This window comes from Ursus maritimus, unplaced genomic scaffold (genome assembly GCF_017311325.1).
Source record: "Ursus maritimus isolate PB19 unplaced genomic scaffold, ASM1731132v1 scaffold_23, whole genome shotgun sequence".
In the NCBI taxonomy this organism is placed as follows: domain Eukaryota; kingdom Metazoa; phylum Chordata; class Mammalia; order Carnivora; family Ursidae; genus Ursus; species Ursus maritimus.
The window spans coordinates 7,266,926-7,286,451 of record NW_024424786.1 but is presented as its reverse complement, the minus strand read 5'-3'; the positions used below and the strand labels follow the sequence as shown (position 1 = coordinate 7,286,451).

Here is a 19,526-nt window from a genome sequence, read left to right as displayed (position 1 = left end):
CCCTTGGAAGGGCAGTGGACTGGGAGTCAAGAGGCCAGGATTTTAGTCTGAACGACCTTGAACAGGTGATTCCTCTCAGACATCCGTTTCCTCATACGGAAAAACTGCCCTGCTGGTTAAATAAAAATGGGACAGCCATCCCCCGAAATACTGTGTAGCTGTTCGCAAGAATGAGGAAAGGCTCTATGAACTGGTATGGAGAGGTCGCCGGGATGTATTAAGTGAAAAAGAAAGGGCTGAAGAGTGTATATAGTGGGCTCCCTGAAGTGCAAAAAGGGGACAAGGATAAAGCGTACTCGTATTTGCATGAAGGAGCTCCGGAAGGAGCTGAGAGACCACAAGTGGTCACATGTTGGGGGAGGGTTGGGAGATCGGGGCTTAGGAATTGGAGGGAGCCTCTTCATAAAGATGTTTATATTGTTTTATTAACTATGGGATTGAATTACCACTTTTTTTTTTTTTTTAAGTATAAGAAATGAAAGCTCAGGGGTGCCTGGGTAGCGCAGTCGTTAAGCGTCTGCCTTCGGCTCAGGGCGTGATCCCGGCGTTCCGGGATCTGGGATCGAGTCCCACATCGGGCTCCTCCGCTGGGAGCCTGCTTCTTCCTCTCCCACTCCCCTGCTGTGTTCCCTGTCTCGCTGAATCTTTAAAAAAAAAAAAAGAAAAGAAAAGAAATGAAAGCTCAGCCTCTATCTTTACCCAGTCACAAATGAAAGCAGACATGCTATCTTCTGTCTTGGCATTCCACCAATGCCAGGGGTCCCCAGGGCTCATGAGAAAAATCCCCAGCTTCCTTTTAAGGCCCAGTGAAGTATGGCTTAGTCAGGAAGTTCCTTCTTAGGTCTGACTTCATTCCCTCCTGATGAAATATCCAGCACCACCTCCCTAGCTCCATGTAGCTATCAATATGTATCCTCAGCTCCCCCTGGGCTTTACTTGGTTCCCTGGGTAAATCCAAGCCCTACATTCTCCGCCCCCCCCCCCCGGAGACTTGGAATGGTTTGGGATTACTTGGTGGGTGACAGGCCCATAGGTCCTTGTAACCATCCTGGGAAGGTGAGATATGAAGGGAAGAAAAGAAAGGCCAGAGAGAAGAGGCTTCCCCTCACCCTCCCCTGTGCACAGCCATCTCCCCTTGTGCCCACCTGCCCTGTCCCTTCACACACACACACACACACACACACACACACACTCACGCACACACATGCAGAATAACCTCTCTGGATCTCTCTCCTATTCCCTTCCTTGTCCTTCGTGGCCTCATCCCCTCCCTGGTCCTCCCAGGTGAGTGCCCACGCCTGCTGTCACCATGACGACCATTCACCACCAGCAGATGCGGCAGGAGCACGTGTCCATGGAGTTCTCCAGCTCCACCACCCACATGCAGACCTTCTCCCAGACAACCAAGATCGTGGGAGGCAAGTAGACTGGGTGGGAGGGGGATTGGGATAGGGCAGCCTTTCTTCCTCCTCATCCACTCCCTGGGTGGCCTCAGGCTTTGTGAGTACAGGGCCCCTCAGGAGCCCAAGATACAAAGAACAACCCTCTCCTAACCTGTGCTTTGATAAAGCTTAAGCCAGTGGGATGTTTACCCACAGACCAGATCTTCTAGAAAACAGCTTAGGAAAAGTCACTCACGTGAAGGTGTATGAGTGCCTGATGAACTTAATTGCTTGAGGAGATCAGGGCCATAGGCAGGTGGGCGCATCTCCGATGGCAGAACTGCAGCCACAGAGGAAGTTCGGGAAGCAGCTACCTTCCTAGATCCGAGTAATGCTGACCCCGCTCCACTTCAGAAATAGATGTGGAGCCGCCAGTGGAGAGAGGATGAACGCATAAACAAGTGACCTAAGCTTCCAGGCTCTCAACCCTTGGGGACCAGACTTGGGGGAGAGCGGATCCAAGGGAAAGCTGAGAAATGGTCTCAGAGCAGAACAGATTGTTTTAGTCATGTCTCTAGTGGAAAGTGATTAAAAGATGGCCAGGGGCCAGGCTATCCAATATCTCCTCCGGGTCACTGCCCCTCCCTCAAAGTCCTGGAGGGACAGAGTCCCTCCAGCTCCTCCGTGCACAGAGGTCAGGGCCAGATGAACGCTCTATATGGACTCCTCCTGGTCAGGGAGGCGGGGCAAGCGCAATGACTGGGACTCGAGACCAGAAGTTGCATCCTTACGTGATGATAGCAGTGACTCGCAGCCCTGGCTGCACATTACAATTATCTTAGTGTAGCGGGGACAGAAGAAGGGGAACGCAAAAAGAGCAACACGTAAGTCTGCCCCAACTGCCAAATCAGGTGTGTTTTTGTTTGCTTGTTTTTCAAGCTCTGCAGAGATTCTAGCATGCAGCCGGCGTTTAAACCCCCGCCAACAGGGTCCAGGCAGGGAATGCCAGTGCAGCAAAAAGACTGCGGTGAACTGCAGAGGACATGCCCCACCTAAAGGGGCCCCCACTATTCACCACCCACTGACCGTTGCCATAGGGGAGTATGAGCTCAGTGCTGAGACTGCAGAAATCTGAATTTTTATGTGACATCTCTCAATTTTTAGACATAAGGCTACTTTTTGTTTAAGCCTCGAAGAAGTCAAATAACACCCAACTGCAGGTCAGGGGCAGCTGGCACACTCTCGTCTGAGGCCTCTGATTGCGATTTAAAAGACATTTTTTCGCATCTCAGTCCTTCAGAAGAGCGGGGATAACGAAGGCACCTCCTTCACTGGGGTAGGGTGAGGACTGGATAAAATAATCTCTGAAATGCGTTTAGCACAGTTCCTGACCCAAGGAAAGTGCTCCATGAATCACACCGATTGTATTTATTAACTGTCAGCTCACCAGCCAACAAGATTTTCTGCAGTTTATGCTGAAAATACAACTTTTCATTTTCCAAATATACAGTTACCTTACCGCGTTGAAGCTGCTCTCTCGGGTAAGGATATTCCCACATACAGCCCCTCTGGAGTGGGAATGTTTCCTCTCGCTCACTTAAAAATCACTACTGCCCTAGCAGTGAATGCTGAACCACAGAAGGGCAGGGGGAAGGCCTACAGCAGAGCTCAACTAAGCTACCAGGCCTCCCAAACAGAAGGCCCCGGCCCCTCTTAAGGCTCCTGGGGGACCAGAACTTCCAGGAGAGAAGCCCAAGAGATCAAGAACACCCCCCCCCCATAAGTCTCCTTTAAAAAAAAATAGGACCCAATAATGTGGTCCAATGAAGGTAAGAGGAGTTGGCTCCCCCTGGTGTTTGAAATTCGCCATAACACAAAGACCCACTGACTCGAAGTCCTCTTTCCCCGGCCAAAGTCCCCGCACTGGCCTAAAATGCTCCATTGTCCCGTCAAGAAAAGATCAGCCCTCCAATCCTGGGCTGAGCTCCGCCTGGAGCCCATTCTGACCTCTCGCCTGCCGCCACAGAGGAAGTCGTGACAAGGAAGTCCTCGAGCACTGTAGAGTTCTTCAGCTTGGTCACTCGGAGTTCTGACATCCCGCCGGGCGAGAGCGTCCCAGAGTTCGCGGAGAAACCTCACCCGGTCACCGCGCCTGAGGGTGCGTCCCTCCCCGTGTCTTCCCACGCCCCTAACTGCTTCCCGTTCTTCTCCCAGTGCCCCAACCAGCACCCCCCACCACCACCACCACCACTGACCCCCAGTTCACGAACTCTGGCTGCGCCAGGCTTAGGATCCCTCCCTGCCCTGGGCGGACATGAGATCCCTGGGAGGAGGCGGGGTGCAGGCAGAAGGTCTGGCCTGGAGACTAGGAGGTGAACTTGTGTCCCATGCCCACTGCAGGGGATAAAGCCGTGTTCCGAGCCCGGGTGCGGGGGAACCCCAAACCCAACATCTCCTGGAAGAGAGAGAGCGGCATCCCCATCAAGGAGACGGCCAAGATGTTCTACGACAGCATTAACAAGGAGCACGTGCTGAAGGTGCGGGGACCCGAGCCTGAGATCCAGTTACGGATGAGGCCAGGGGCAGGGACCCCAGGGCATGTCGCAGCCCCCCTTGTGGACAAGAGAACTGGGCCATGGGAAGAGAGGCTGTCATTGCCCTAGAGGAGCGGCAGGATAAGAGAAGCCGAATGAGGACCTTGAGGCGTTGCTAGAGTAAGCAGGGAACCAAAATCAGGGGCTAGATGAAGCAGAGCTAGGGCAAAGCCTAGGCGGGGCTGGCCCAACCGGAAGAGACCTCGCTGTTCCAGAGGTGAGAGAGCCAGAAGAGAAGCCAGGCAAAAAGTGTGGGCGTGGCTAGAAGGGGCGGGCCCGTGGTGGGTGGAGCCGGGCTAAATGCAGACGGAGGGGGCAGAGGGAGGAACTGAGCACAGCGTAGGGGTGAGGGTCAGGGTTCCTGGGCTCTTCAGGGAGCCTTCCGGAAGACTCTCACCAAGGGCTGATCATCTTTAGATGTAACTAGCTTCTGCAACCTTTAGCTCCAGACCCTTGAGGAAAAGGAGGGATGGGTCAGGTGGAGACCTGTCCCAGTGGGTCCTGCCAGGACTTACCACGGTGAAAGGCAAAGAGCCTCCCCTCTCCCCCACAGACAGAACTCAGTTCCTTCTCCTCCCACGGTCCCATTACTGGACCCTCAGCCCCACAGAGCACACACAAGCTGCCCCAGGGTCTGCCTCCTGGCCACCCCTTCCACAAATTCATTCATTCCGCAAGCACCTTCTGAAGCCCCACTGGGCTGTAAGGGCCATGCTGCATGCACCGAGGAAGCCTAACTCACCAGCTTCCTCAGACGCAGCCCAGTGCCTGGTGCAGAGGAGTAAGTGTGTGTTAGAGGAAGGAATACTCATCCCAGTGTAGAAAATGCACATAGTTACAACTCAGAGGAAGTCCCTGACTTCTAGCTAACAGCCAAGGAGAATCCCATGCAGAATCAGGCTACGAACACACACACTCGCACGACTACTACCTGGAACCTCCAAATCGTAGAGGCTGCTCGGTCCTCCACGCCTATGCCCAACACTCAGCTCCTCTCCCACCCACCCCCATGCCCTCCTCTGCCTTCTCACAGAGAGTCTCCCTGGGGTCCCCCCTTCCCTCACTAATGGCTGGACTCTGATACAGCTGGAGCCACTGACCTCCGATGACTCTGACAACTACAAGTGCATTGCAAGCAATGACCATGCAGATGCCATCTACACTGTGTCCTTGCTGGTGACAGAAGGTGAGTGAGCTCCCTCCTCCTGGCCTTTCCTCTTAGGGACCAGACTCCCCCTGTCTGACCCTGTCCATTTCTGTGTCTTCAGGTCAAGAGAAAATGGATTTTAAAAAGATGTTGAAGAAGAGGTGAGGCTGGGAGGCCCCTCTGCCTAGGTGCTGTCCCTCCACTCTCCAGGGTAGAGCTTCCGGAAAGCCTTTCGGCAGGGCCCTGAGTTAATGGCCCAGGGTCCAAGAACCCATGAAGTAGGGAGGGGAATCACAAGGGTAGGAGAGGCCCCCTCTGTCTTCAGAGGGAGGTGCTGAGTCCAAGCTTGGCACCCACCTCCTCCCAGGGCACCCCCTGCTCCCAAGAAGAAGCAGAAGAAGGGGATAGGTGAGAAAGAGATGTTGGAGATTTTGTCCAAGGTGCCCAAGAAGGACTTTGAGAAGGTCTGCATGGAGTACGGTTTCACTGACTTCCGGGGGCTGCTCAAGAAGCTCAAAGAGATGAAGAAAGTGGAGGTGGAGGTCAGTGCCCATAGTGGGGCGGGGGTCTGCAGGCAGGGGTCTGGGTCTCCAAAAGTGCTAGTGCCTGTGTGTCTCCCAGTGGCAAGGCCCCTCCACCCTGCACGCACGCGCTCAAAGGCAAGAGCAGGAAAGGAATTCACTGTCCTTCTATTTCCCTCTCTACTACCCCTGATGTGTTGGCATGGACTTTGAAGTCAGACAGCCCTGGGTTCAAAGCCCATTTCTGTTGCCTTATTAACTATGTGAACTTGGGCATCTCTCCGAACCTCAGTTTCTCATTTGCAAAATGAGAAATCTACCTTCCTCTTTCGTTTGTTTCAACCAACTCAAGATTATTAAGCATCCACACCTAGTGGTGTGGAATTAGAGGAGTTATGTAATGGGCCCAGGTACATAGTGACCGTTCTGCAAGTGCTGCTTCATTTCTTATCGTCCATCATATCTGTCTCCCCCCAAGTCTTGCAGGCTTTCAGTGGCAGCAAGTGGGGGAAGCGCAGGTCTCCAATCAGCCTAGTCATTTCTCCCCAGACCTTTAGGGGGCTCCTCCAGAATTGGGTTAACAGACTGGTCAGGCTCCAGATGTCCCTGACGCCTTCCATTTTATTATCACAATCTCACAGACCATCCGGATTCTGAAGCCCCTGGAAGACATAGAGACCAAGATTGACACCACTGTGGTCTTTGACTGCATCATGGAGCTGAAGGACCCCAATGTCAAGATGACATGGATGAAGGTGGGGGGGGGGCACCTAGGCAGGGCCTGCCCTGGCAATATCATTTCCTCTCTGCACCTCCTCCCTTCACAGAGCCCCCTCATTATCCATCAGCCGGGTCCTCTCTTCCATCCCAGCAAGAGGATGCCTCCTGGTATGATTGAAACTGGCTGGGAGCTGGGCTCTGTTCTTAGCTATTCCATCACTTTGCTTTTTGATTTGAGACCATTACCTTCCTCTCTCTATGCCTCAATCTACCCATCTGAAAAGTCTGGGTTAGGAAGCTCTGAAGGTCACATTAAGAGTTCAGGTCTCAGGGGAAGCAGGCATCCTGGGTCCCACTGGGCCAGAAGATGAGGCTAAAGAGGTCTCAGGGGTCTGTGGTGTGTCTGAGGATCTTAGAGAGGTAGACATGGCACCCTCCAGCTCAGGCTGGCCTTGGGGAATGGGGACCTCTGGAAGTCTCCTCCTGAAGTCCTTCATCGACTCTTCTACCTGTTTCACGAGGCAGGGTAATGAACCACTGAGGATCCAGTACTCCCTAGGCAAGTATGATGTGAAGCAGATGGGCACCAAGTACATGCTGGTTATTACCAACGTGAACATGAATGACGCAGGCATCTACAGCCTGTCCGTGGGTGACAAGCGGATGAGAGCAGAGCTCACAGTGCTGGGTATGAATGTGGGCATCAGGGGGAACAAAGAGGACACAGTCAGGGTCAAGGGAGGAATAGCCAGGGATGGGGTCCATGGGGATATGGGAAAGAGGACTGTGGGGCTATGCAGTTGAGGACTGCATGGGGATGGGCGTCAATGGAGGAGGGAAACATGGGGAGAGGACTATGAGATAGTAAGTGCCATGGGGCAGTGTGGCATCGTGGTTAAACGTACAGTCTCCAGAGTTAGACTAGTGGGGTTCAAACCCCAGCTTCTGTCACTATGAGCTTGCGATTTGGGACAAGTTATTTAACGTCTATTTGCCTTGGTTTCCCCATCAGTAAAATGGGGAAGAATAGCAAAATCTACCTATATGGGAATTGGATGCATTAGCATATGCAAATTGGCTAGAACAGTGCCTGGCACATATTGAAGTGCGTAAGTGCTTTGTAAAATTGCTGTGTTAACATCACTGGGGGGGAGACCATATGAACATCATGGGAGGGGGTCACAGGCAGAATGAAAGGAAGGATGCTATCCCCAGTTCTGGGCTACAGGGGACCAGTGACCCCTGAGTCTCCATGCCCCTTTCATCGTCCCACCCCTCAGGGGAGACCAGGGCTGCAGCCCAGCGAGCGCCCCTCCTCCTCTTCCACAGATGAGCCACTAAAGTTCTTGGGAGAGATGAAGCCAGTGAAGGTGACAGAGCGCCAGACAGCTGTGTTTGAGATCCGCCTCTCCAAGAAAGTGCCTAACTTTGTGTGGAAGTTCAACGGGAAGGAGCTGAAGAGGGACGAAAAGTACGAAATCACGGTGTCTGAGGATGGTCTGACCCACACGCTTAAGATTAAGGATGCCAGACTGTGTGACACCGGCGAGTTCTCTGCTGAGGTGGGGGACCTGGTACAGAAGGCCCAGCTCACTATTGACCGTGAGTGGTTGGGCCCGGAGCTTGAGGGGTGGGCCTCATGCCACAGCCACCTCCATGTGGGCATCCATCCATCCATCCCTCCATCCATGTCTCCTTGCAAAGCCCGGTGATGGGTACTAGAAAGACACAGCATTCTCTTCACTAACTCCTAGAGTCGTGGGGGAGGCAGGGGTGAAAATGGAATCAGAACATAAGTTCTCAAGCAAGGAGTCAAGACACACTGGGGTCTTATTATCAGCTGGAGGTCATGGGTCAAGAAATTAGTAGCCCTTCTGGCTCTATTCTCATAATTCTAGCACATCCCTCCTAACCATGCGTGTTCTTACATGAGAGCACTTTTGGAGAGTTACGCATGATGGTGGGTACGCCCAGAAGCATGCCACACATGTGAACCACCCTTGACACATGTGACATGGCATCATCATGGCTGTGATGGAGGGAGGCACAGAGGCTGTGGGAACCCAAAGAAGGGGCACCACTAGGTGATGTCAGAAAGGATGTGATGAGGTGATGGCCAAGCTTCTTCTTACCAAGAAGAACAAAAAGGAGTTTAGCTTTCAGCAAAGGGAAAAGAAGAGAGGAAATTCTCAGCAGAGAGAACAGCATGTGTCAAGGCCCGGACACCAGAAAGACAATGCAGTTATGGCTGGAGTTCCAGAGGGGCATTAGAGATATTGACTGCCATGCTGTGAGGAGGTAAAACTTGTTATCCTGTTTTACATATGAGGAAACTGAGACTCCGGGAGTGAATGCATTGCATACAGTCAGCTAGCAAATAAGGGGCAGAGCTGGGACTCTCCCTGCCAGTTACCTCTCTGGGTCGCACGTTGCACGCAAACACATTCCACGTCACAAGTCCCTGTGTTTCTGGGATGAAAAAGAGGAGCAAAGCAGCATGTAGCTGCAGAAAGGGATGTCGGAGTTGGGTCGGATCCAGGTCTCGCTGTCCACAGGCATCCCCATCAAGTTTGTGAGAACCCTAAAGAACGTACGTGTGAAAGAGAGGAGCCGCGCATGCCTCGAGTGTGAGCTGACGTCCAAGGATGTGACACTGCACTGGAAGAAGGACGGGCAGCCGCTGGAGCGCAGCACCAAGTACAGCATGAGCCACGAGGGCAAGCGGGCCGAGCTGGTCATTGAGGACGCACAGCTCAGTGACGGTGGAGAGTACACCGTGGTGGCCATGCAGGATGGAGACCCCACTGAATACTACAGTACTGCCATGGTCACCGTGGAGGGTACACACCCACCCCGTCAGTCCCCACTGTCCAATACCCCCCACCCTGACAGCTCCCTACCATGACACTGATCGCCCCCCTACAGACTCCAACGCTCCTCAGACCATGATCGATTTCTACTTCCCTACTCTGATCACCCCCATCTCCCAAATTCTGACCATCTCCGACCTCCCAGGCCCTGAACATCTCTACTTCCTGGACCCTGATCATACCCCACCTCTCAGATGCTCTCCTAAATCCCTTGACTTTATCCATCCTTCACTTCCAGACTCTGACCATCCCCAGCAGCCCTAATCATTCTATACTCCTTGACCCTGGCCAGCCCCTACTCACTAACCCTGATCATTCCCCACTGATCCTGACCACCCTCACCCCCTAAAAACAGTCTAGCATATCTAGCACAACCACAACCAACCCCCAACTCTGCTAACCACCTGCGTTCCCACCATCTATTCCCCTTCTTCAGCTGAGCATCCCAAGTCCCCACTGACCATCCTCTGATGATAAGCCTCCCATCGGTCATTTCCCAATGCAACTGGCTTTTCCCCAACCTCCCATCTTCTTGCTCCAGTCCCCTCACTGACCATTCTCCAGTCACCCATTGGCCATTTCCAAACCTCCTGCTAATCATAAATTATTTTGATAGACACGGCACCCCTGCCCTTCCCTTGGCCATGGCCACCAGCCATTTTCCCGTGAGTCCCTTCTGTCCCCAGCACCCTAGCCCAGCCCCCGCTCCCTTTCTCCCCAGAGCGTCTGGCCACAGTGAAGAGTGGGCTGTCCGACGTGCACGCGGCCACTGGGAGCCCGGCTGAGCTGTGCGTCGTGCTGAACGACGAGAAGGTGGAGGGCGTGTGGCTGAAGGATGGCAAGGAGGTCCGAGGCAAGGGCTAGGGAAGGGGACCAAGGAGGGAAGGGGTCGACTGGGCACACATTCGCACTCACGCCCGCCCCTCGCCCTCGCCCCCCTCCGCCTCCCAGATCACGGACTTGCCGGGCGTGCAGATCGTGAAGCAGGGTGCAGTGCACAAGCTCATCTTCCCCAACACGGGCCCGGAGCACGAGGGCAAGTACACGTTCCGGGCCAAGGGCGCAGAGAGCGAAGCCTCGGTGTTCATTGCAGGTAAGGTGGCCGCCCGCTAGCCGCAAAGCTCGAGCACGCCTGGCCCGCCCACGTGCTCAGAGCTCTTCCCCCACCCCCGGGGTCCTCCTCCACCCCTCGTCGCCCCGCCCCGCATTCGTGCCGGGCGAGCCTGCCCTGCCGCCGCCCCACAGATCCACCTACCATCGACCCGTCGGTGCTGGAGGCGCTGGCCGCGCACCCCGTGACCGTGAAGGTGGGCCACACCGCGAACATCAAGGTGCCCTTCCGGGCGAAGCCGCTGCCCAAAGTCACGTGGTACAAGGACGGCGTGGAGGTGACGGAGGAGGAACGCGTGTCCCTGGAGCGCGGGGAAGACCAGGCGCTGCTCACCATTTCAAACTGCGTGCGTGAGGACAGTGGCCTCGTTCTGCTCAAGCTCAAGAACGACCACGGCACGGCCACAGCCACTCTGCACCTCAGCGTGCTGGGTGAGGGCGGACCCTGCTGCTCGGCGCTGGGGGCGGGGACGGAGCTGCAGTGGCGGGTTGCGGAAAGGATGGAGTGCTAGCTTTGCAGCCAGAAGCCCGCTTTCTGAACTCCTAATTCTGTGGCCTTGGGCAAGTCTATGAACCTTCTGAAGCCTCAGTTTCTGACCTGCAACAGGATGATTTGGTTTTTGTTAGTTTTTTGTATCTATTTCACGTGAATCTAAGACACAAAGAGTGCAGGACACTAATAGACCTTCCAGTGTTAAGTGTTGTTACCGACTTGGAGATGAGTCCGTGGTTGGAAGGTAGAAATGAAGTGAAAGAGGTGGGATTTAGGGATAGAAGTGAGGTTGGTGGGGAAGTTGTGGGAGTTGAAGTGAAATGAGGGGAGGGGAGGGGAGGTACCGTTGAGGATAAAATGAGGTTGGAAGAATGGGAGGGGGTAGGAATGGGATTTGGGACGAGTCTGAACATAAGGCTAAGGGGAGAGGGGAGGAGCTGGCCTTAGCGAGCTCATCATTCACACACACACACACACACACACACACACACACACACGCCACCAAGCTGTGGAGTCAGAAGGTTTAGGTTCCAATTCAATTCAGCAGCAGGACTGAGCTCTTCTGTGTTCTCAGTGCTGAGGACAGAGATGCATGTATCCCAGCAGTCTCTCAACCCAGAAGGGCTGAAGACCAGCCGACATGTAATTACAGCATAACATGAACTATTAATACCAGAAAGCATTGAAGTTCTGGAAACTGAGAGGAGGGGGAGATCTTGTCTGGAAGGAGACAGGGGGACATCAGCTGAGGCAGGGGGCCCTCAGGTCCCCAGTCCCCCCGTTGCTAGGCAAGTGAGAGTCTCAGGGGCCAAGGATCCAACCCTCTGGGCAAGTCTTACAAGGAGGGGCAGTGAACACAGAGAAGGGCGAGGGATCCAGAAAGCTCAGAATCTAACTGTCCTCCAGTCTGGCTGGACCTCCAGCAGGTGGGATCTGATCCTTTGCTCCCATTCTGATGGCTATCTTCTGTCCTCAGACCGTCCCAAGCCTCCCCAGGGCCGGGTGGAGTTCCTGGAACTCTCCGGGAACTGTGTGCACATGAAGTGGAAGGCCCCGAAGGACAATGGCGGGCGGCCCGTGACACAGTTCATAGTGGAACGGAGGATGGTCGGCAAGAAGGCCTGGATTAAGATAGGCGAGGTGGACAGTAAATTCACGAAGTTCTCCACCAACAAGGTAGAAGAGGGGAAAGCCTACCAGTTTCGTATCCTGGCAGTTAATTCAGAAGGAGTGAGCGACCCGCTGGAAACAGAGGAAGTGTTTGCAGGAAATCCCATTGGTCAGTGAGACAGCCCCATGCTCAGTGGGAAACTCGGGGGTCAGGATGGGGGTCTTCAGACAGTGGGGAATGCTAGTCTGTGCGGGAATTTCCTGGGGTCACCTCTGTAGCTATCCTATGAGACAGACAGAATCCAGAGTAAGAACAGAACGTCATCTTGGGCAGAAATTCTCGACTTTTCCCAGTTAGATCTCATGCACAACACACTTCCATGTGTATATCCAGAACTGCGTTCAATTCCACGGAAATGACTCCACTTGTTTCTCCATTCCAGAAATCATCCCAAATCCAAGTGGGAGTGATGTTACTTTAGAGAAAACCTTGAATCTATTCTTTTTCCCAAAGAAAACCCTTGACAACCTTGGCATTTTAATTATGAGTGCTAATTAACTACTTGCTACACTCCTCCCAGTTGGTCTCCATGTCTCCATGTGTCAGGAACATTAAGAACCGTAGCACTGGGAATGACACAGGTTGGAAGATTGGAATTGGTGATCTCAGTCTTGGCCACACAGTAGAATCACCTGAGGTCTTGAAAAACATGCCAGTGACTAGCCTCCACCCCAGGCCAATTAAATTAAACTATCTGCAGGTAAAACCCAAACATTGTTTTTTGGTGTTGGCATTTTTTTTAACTCCCCACTTGATCTTAATGTCCAACCACAGTTAAGAATCATCAGGGGTTTTTTAAAGGAGGGAGCCAGACATCAGCATAGGGTGGGCAACCGTCTACACGCTCCCCCTCCTAACCTCTGCCCTGTCTTCCACAGAGCCCCCTGGGCTTGCCTCCCAGCCTCAAGTGACTGATGTGACCAAAGACGCCATGACCATCACATGGAATGCCCCTACCCAGGATGGGGGAGCTCCAGTGCTTGGCTACATTGTGGAGCGGAGGAAGAAAGGCAGTAACCTCTGGGTGCCAGTCAACAAGGACCCCATCCAAGGTGAGGTCCTAGGGAGAGAGGCCCAGGAGGACCAAGGGAGGCTTTGCTGGGCAGACCTATGTATCTCTGCTGGCCTGAACGTGTTCCATTCCCCAACTCCTTTGGGGGTTTTCATGGCATCCCATAACCCCCTTTTCATGTCCTCTCACTCTCTGGTCTCCCATCTCATGGACCCCCTGCCTCACGACCCCTCATATTCCCATTTCAGACACCAAGTGCACTGTGGACGGTCTCCTGGAGGACACAGAATATGAATTCCGAGTCATAGCTGTGAATAAGGCAGGCCCTGGACAGCCCAGTATGGCATCCAGCTCAGTGGTAGCCAAGGACCCCGTCAGTGAGTACGGGGCTGCCAAGCCCCCGCACACAGTAGGATTAACCCCTTCAAGGTAGACAGCGGATTTCTTCTCTGGGAAGGTCTCACAGGATGACCCCGCCGCACAGTCTCCACTTTCTGGGGGCTGCCAGCCTAAGAGAGGGACGGGATACACCCAAAAGAAAGTCAGCAAGTAAAGATCGAGGGGACAACAAGGAGGCAGTGTGGGGAAAAAAATGTTATCAAACTCTGAGTATTTCTGGTTAGATAAGGTCGTGGACACACGTTTGAGGATTGGGTAGGGGTGTAGGGTAGATGGTTGGGAGGGTGCTGAGTTTAGGAGGTGAGGTGGGGTACTGCACACGAATGGATGTGGTGGAGACGGTTGGGCTAAAGGCTGGAGTTTCGAATATAGGGGGATTGAGGGTGTAGGGTATGTTGAATTTGGAGGGTGTCAGGGGTGTGACAGGATTGATCCAGTGAGAGAACTGAATTTGGAGGTTGTTGAGTGTTAACTGGGAGCTGGAGGCAGAGGCGGTGGAAGTTAGGTGTCAGGGGTACTGAGTGTGGGAACTGGACACGGGATTGCATACAGATGAGTCAGAAGGCCAACTGGATGTCTGTGCCACCCAGAACCCCCAGGCCTGGTGCAGGGTCTGCACGTGTCTGATTCCTCCAACTCCAGCATCTCCCTGGCCTGGCGGGAGCCTGCAGAGGGAGACCCCCCCTCCGGTTACATCCTGGAGATGCGGGCTGAAGACACAAAGGAGTGGTCCAAGTGCACCAAGATCCCCATCTCGGGCACCTGCTACACGGTGGGGGGCCTCACCGAGAGGCAGAAGTACTTCTTCCGAATCCGGGCTGTGAACGAGGCTGGGGTTGGGGAGCCTGTGGAGCTGGATGAGGGGGTCCGTGCCATGCCACCGCCAGGTGAGGGTGCAGACAGAGTTGGGGTTTAGGGCCCAACATCCTGGCCCCATACTTTCCTCTCTGGGACCTCATCCCACAGGGAAAGACTGGGTGATGCTATGCTCAAGAAGTCATCCATACTTGTGCCTGGACAGAGCTAGGGGTGACCTGCCCCCCCCCCCGCAAAAAACCCCACTCACTCTATGCCAAATAGTGTGCCAAGGGAGGTGTTAGAAATATAGAAACAAATAAGACACAGGACCCGCCCTAGAGTGTTACATACTAATAGGGGAAGACAAAGGAGGAACAACTAAACGCTTCACAGTGTTGGGGCTGCCAGCTGTCTGTATGACCTGTCGTGAGAGCATGGGGGAGAGGTTGGGAAAGGCTGTGGGGGGAGGTTTAAAGCTGAGTCTTCCAGAGAGAGAGGTCCATGGCCCCACCTCTGTCTCCTCCGTCTCAGCTGCCCCCAAGTTTGACCTTACCGCCCGGCTGAAGAGTCACATGGTGGTTCGTGCTGGGACAGCCCTCTGCATCCATGCTGCCTTCTCTGTGAGTCGTTCCAGACCCTGGCCCCCACAGGCCCCCCACTTAGCCAAGATGGCTGCTGTAGCTATCATAATCTCTGTCTCTGCTCCTCGCCAGACCCCAGGCAATAGAGCCTGGCAGGAGATTCCTGGACAGTGGAGTGGGAGAGGGCCTGCCCCCAGATAACACCTGGGTGACCCCAGTGCCATCTCCCGTCACCACGCAGGGCTCACCACCACCCAACGTGATCTGGCAGAAAGATGGCATCCCTACCAAGGGCCGGGAAACCATCACCAAGGGCAAGAACCACTCCCAGTTCCTCATCAACAGCAGCAAGCGCGCCGACTCCGGGGTGTACCGCATCTTGCTCCAGAATGAGTTTGGAGAGGCGTACTATGACATCCACGTGCGCGTGGCAGGTACGACAGAGGCCTCGGGGAGGCATCCTTGCACACACTCCCAAATAGAGCTCCCCGCTGCTGCTTGAGTTCCTGCCCCTGTCAAGTCACACCCGAAGGTGGTAACGGCTTCTCTGGTGCCACAGAGCAAGACATTATTGGCCCTTGCCTTCCTGGGGAGGTTTGTTTCCACTTTTTCTAAATGCCCTGAAGCCCTAGAGGCATTGAACTAGGACCAAACCCTTGTGTCAGTCTCTGCACTCGTATCTGGTGAGCTTTGGGGCGTATGCAAAGTATGACTGGAAGAGAGAGAGCAAAAAATGAGTGGGAGGCAGGAGGGGCAGATGGAGACGAGTCCATTGAAAATGGGAGTGACCCGATAGTGAGGGCTAGATGCTTTATAATCAAGCCTTAAACCCCCAAGGGATGAAGGGATAAACTTTTATTGAATGGTTACTATGTGCCAAGCACTTTACTCAACATTTCGGTGGGAGTTATTGTCAGCCCTATTTTGCAAGTGAGGAAATGGGTCTCAGAGTTTACAGGGCTGGTAAATGGCAGGTCTACACCTCAGAAATAGTTCCTTCTGACTCCAAAACACCAGCGGCCTGAGACTCAAAGAAGAGACAGTCCCCATTCCACCTTCCACGGGGCTTGGCAGGTGGCTGGGGTGGGACACAACTCTTCAGGCCCGCAAGGATGGCTGAGGGACCTTATATGGCTGTTCCAGATTTTCCGCGGCCACCCACAAACCTACGGCTGTTTGAGGAGGTCCCCAACACGGTGACTCTGACCTGGAACCACAGCCCTGACGTGCAGGAGGACAGTGAGGCCCACTACGTCATCCTGAAGCGAGATGCCAGCACCGCCACCTGGTTCACGGCTGCGGACCACGTCTTCAGCAACAAGTACACGGTGACAGGGTTACTCCCCGGCAGGAAGTACTACTTCCGAGTCGTGGCCCGGAACGAAATCGGTGACAGTGAGCCCCTGGACTCCAAGGACACCTGGCTCGTCAACAAGGACAAGAGTGAGTGTGGGTGGCCTTGGGGGTTCGGGTTATATGTCCGATGGCAGGGATGACATAGGCGTTGCCAGGGGTACCCAAGATTGGAGGTAAAATCTGAGAACCATTGAGGTGGAAAGGCCACGGTCAGGGATGCTGGGAAGAGAAGTAGCGATCCCGAAGCCTAGAGATACTTTCTGGATACTCTGAGGGGTGGGACTAACGTGGCAGTGGGGAGGTGCCCTTGGGGGCGGGGATGACTGGGGGGGTGGAGCTGAGACCCTGCCCTTGGAGCTGAGGGGTCTAAGGGGGTGAGGACTGGGGAGGGTCTCTGAGGGTGACGTCCAGGAAGGGAAGGGATTAAGGGTGAAGATAGGATGGAGAAACTTGAAATGAGGAGCTAAATGGAGGCGAGGGGAGCCTGCGGAGGCTGAGATGACGCTGGGGAAAGGCTGGATGGGCAGTTCCCAGCCGGTTAACAGCCCGGTCCGCAAGCTGGCAGCTGGCAAGACGTTAGGACTCCCGGGTCTGGAAAAGGGTAAAAACCCAAACCCGCGCACCTGGCTTTGATCGTGGAACCTTGGAGTGACAAGGGGCGGGAGGGTGGTGGAAGGGGACCCCCGGACACGCCAGTGTCAAGTCGGGACCCCAGAGTGGCTAGCGCGTGCCCTTCCCCGGGGAGCTGGGTCTCCGGGGCGCCTCCAGAGCTCTCAGCGGGCGGGAGGCGCCGGGGGTCCTGGGCGCTCTCACTGCCTGCCGTGTCCCCCCGCCCTCCCCCGCGCAGTCGAGGACCTGAGCGCCAAGCTGAAGCCGTACCAGCAGAAGGACTGGCGCCACGCGCCACGCTTCCTGACCCCGCTCAAGCCGCACACGGTGCTGCGCGGCCAGGACTGCACCATGACCTGCGCCTTCCTGGGGAACCCGCGGCCCACGGTGACCCTCTACAAGGGCGACGTCAACATCACGGCCAACTCCAAGTTCTGGTACAACTCCACCAGTGGCGTCTGCACAATCGTCATCCCCACCTGCACGCTCAAGGACAGCAGCGAGTACAGTGTGCTGGTGGAGAACGAGTTGGGCAAGGACCGCAGCAGCTGCGCGCTCACGGTCTACGGTGAGGGCACCTGGCGGGGCGGGGCGGGGAGGTGCCCCTGCGGCCCACCTGGTCCAGAGGGCAGGATGGCCGTTTCGTGGCGCCGTTTTTTATTTCCTCTGCCATCAGGTGGTGTAAACATTCACCAACTGGCCGTACTTGGTTCCTCTCTCCCATCCTCTCCATGTCATTTGTTCTGTGCCTGGCTCTGCAGACTCGGGGGTCTGCAATCCTTAGTGGGCGTAGACTTGCCTTTGAAAAAGAAACTGGTGAATAGGCCGAAACCAGACTCACCAGTCACAATCTCTGTCGCAGGGTTCTGGAAGGAGTTTTTATGTTTACAAGATTTGACAGGTGATTCTGATATGCAACCAAGATTGAAAACTACTGGTTCAGGATAAGGATAGATGGAAGTACAAATGGGGCAAGGACTGAAGGGAACCTAGTGGAGACCCTTCCTCCACCCAGACGTGCCACACATTTGCTCATGCGCGTACAGGCAGGGGCGCGATCTTCTTTCTTCCTGCACCCTCTTCTGTCCTCGCAACTACACAGCTAGTAGCATGAACTCAAGAAATGCAAAGCGGACCTGCCCTGCCCCTTCTTGCTGTAACTCCCTTTTCCATGATCCTCTTGAGAAAACCCCAACCAGCAAGGCTCCCCACACTGTCCCCTGCCCCTTACATCGACTTCTCCAGCCTCATCCTCTGCCACTCCCTGAACTCTCCATGGCAGTCCATCACTGTCCTGTTGTAGCTGCCTCTCTTCGGGGAAAGTCACGCCCTGTCGCTCGGTCTCAAGTGCTCAGCTAGACGTCTGGCTCTGAGATGATATGATGCCTCCAGAATGGTGGCTGAACTGTATGACAGAACGAGGCCAGGGAAGGCATGGTGGGAGACATCCAACTTTCATTCCACAGCTAGACAAATCCCTGACAGCTTAATTCTGGTTGTAAGCACATGGGCCCAGAGCCCTGGCTCCACTACCGTCCAGCCGTGTGACCTTGGCAAACCACGCCGAGTCTGTTCTCTCATCTCTTTCTTAAGGCTGTTTGGAGGCTTAAATGAGATAGCACGCAGAAATGCCTGGAGCAATGCTTGGCAAATATTAAATGCTGAATGACTATGGCTCTTGGCCCCACCCTCTCAGCTGACCTTGAGAACTGGGGCCTTAACTGCAAGTCTAGCCATTGGAGTTTGCCTTCCCCCTGGCAACATTAACACTGACAAATACTTGTTTTGCTCTTTCAGACAAAGATGACAAGTCCATTCTAGCATCAGTCACTGAGAGTCTGCAGAAAAAGTCTAAGTACCTCATGTGAGCTCCGGCCCAGCCCAAGCATCAGGAGGATGTTGTGATGTGTGGTTTCGGGGCCTATCCTGTGTGTGGCCCCAGCGAGGGCGGCCCCGTTTGCTCTCTGCTGCTTGTCAATGTACACAGTCAGTGGAGGCCTGGGACAATAAATTGACTAAGTTCACCCCTGCCTGTTCCTGAGCGTGATGTGCAGCAGGGACCAAAGACGTGGACTTGGGAGTGGATGGGGACACACAGAGCATGGACCCCAGGAACTTAGTCCAAACCCACTCACATTGGGAGGGACCAGCTCCTTCTTGGTGGGGCCTTGGCGCGCCTCCCCTCCCCTCAGGGCAAGGGAGAGCAAGTCTTGATCGGCTTCATCCTTCTTCAGGTGCCCCCCCCACTTCGTCACCAGGTGGGTCTGTTGTCAGAGGAGGGGATCAGGGCCTTGCCTCTTCAGTGTCCAGGGTCCCACTGTTTGAGAATCAGCGCCTCTCAAGCTAGAAGGAATCGGTCATCCAGCTCCCTACGTTTCAAACTTGGGTTTTACAGCAGAAATCTCCCTTTTAAAAAAAATCGTAAGAAACTGCTAGACTTCAAACAAGGATAGGGGACTCTCTGAGCCTCCCTCCTCTACGTACTCTTTCACTGTCTCCCACCAGGTATCGTTTGGAAATCACTAATTCACTCACCACCCACATAGGACTGAGCCTCCTCTATCCGTTCCCACAACTCTACCACCTCTTCCCTAAGGGCTATTCACCACCACCCAAGGCTTCCCTGTCTGCTTCTGGGGCAGGGCACTGTCCATTAAGATGCAAATGCCCCTGGAGTGGCGTAACTCCACTCCATTGTTTTGCCAGGGCTTCCCATCTAAAGCACAAATCAACCAATCCAATCTTCCTCCTCCCTGCTGTTTA

The 19,526-nt window shown here is 54.4% G+C and overlaps 1 protein-coding gene across 1 annotated transcript; it reads left to right on the top strand.

The window, feature by feature from the left end:
• The first annotated feature begins 650 nt into the window (after positions 1-650).
• On the top strand, positions 651-18,787 carry IGSF22 (immunoglobulin superfamily member 22). The gene is made up of 22 exons (XM_008686913.2): positions 651-1,418; positions 3,409-3,540; positions 3,783-3,919; positions 5,063-5,162; positions 5,245-5,284; positions 5,491-5,665; positions 6,286-6,399; positions 6,890-7,052; positions 7,694-7,966; positions 8,920-9,204; positions 9,956-10,080; positions 10,186-10,327; positions 10,480-10,776; positions 11,814-12,116; positions 12,887-13,060; positions 13,269-13,397; positions 14,010-14,306; positions 14,749-14,837; positions 15,040-15,232; positions 15,942-16,241; positions 17,002-17,331; positions 18,561-18,787. The coding sequence occupies exons 1-22, from the start codon at positions 1,310-1,312 to the stop codon at positions 18,629-18,631; spliced, it is 3,978 nt and encodes a 1,325-aa protein (XP_008685135.1). The 5' UTR covers positions 651-1,309; the 3' UTR covers positions 18,632-18,787.
• The last annotated feature ends 739 nt before the right edge of the window (positions 18,788-19,526 follow it).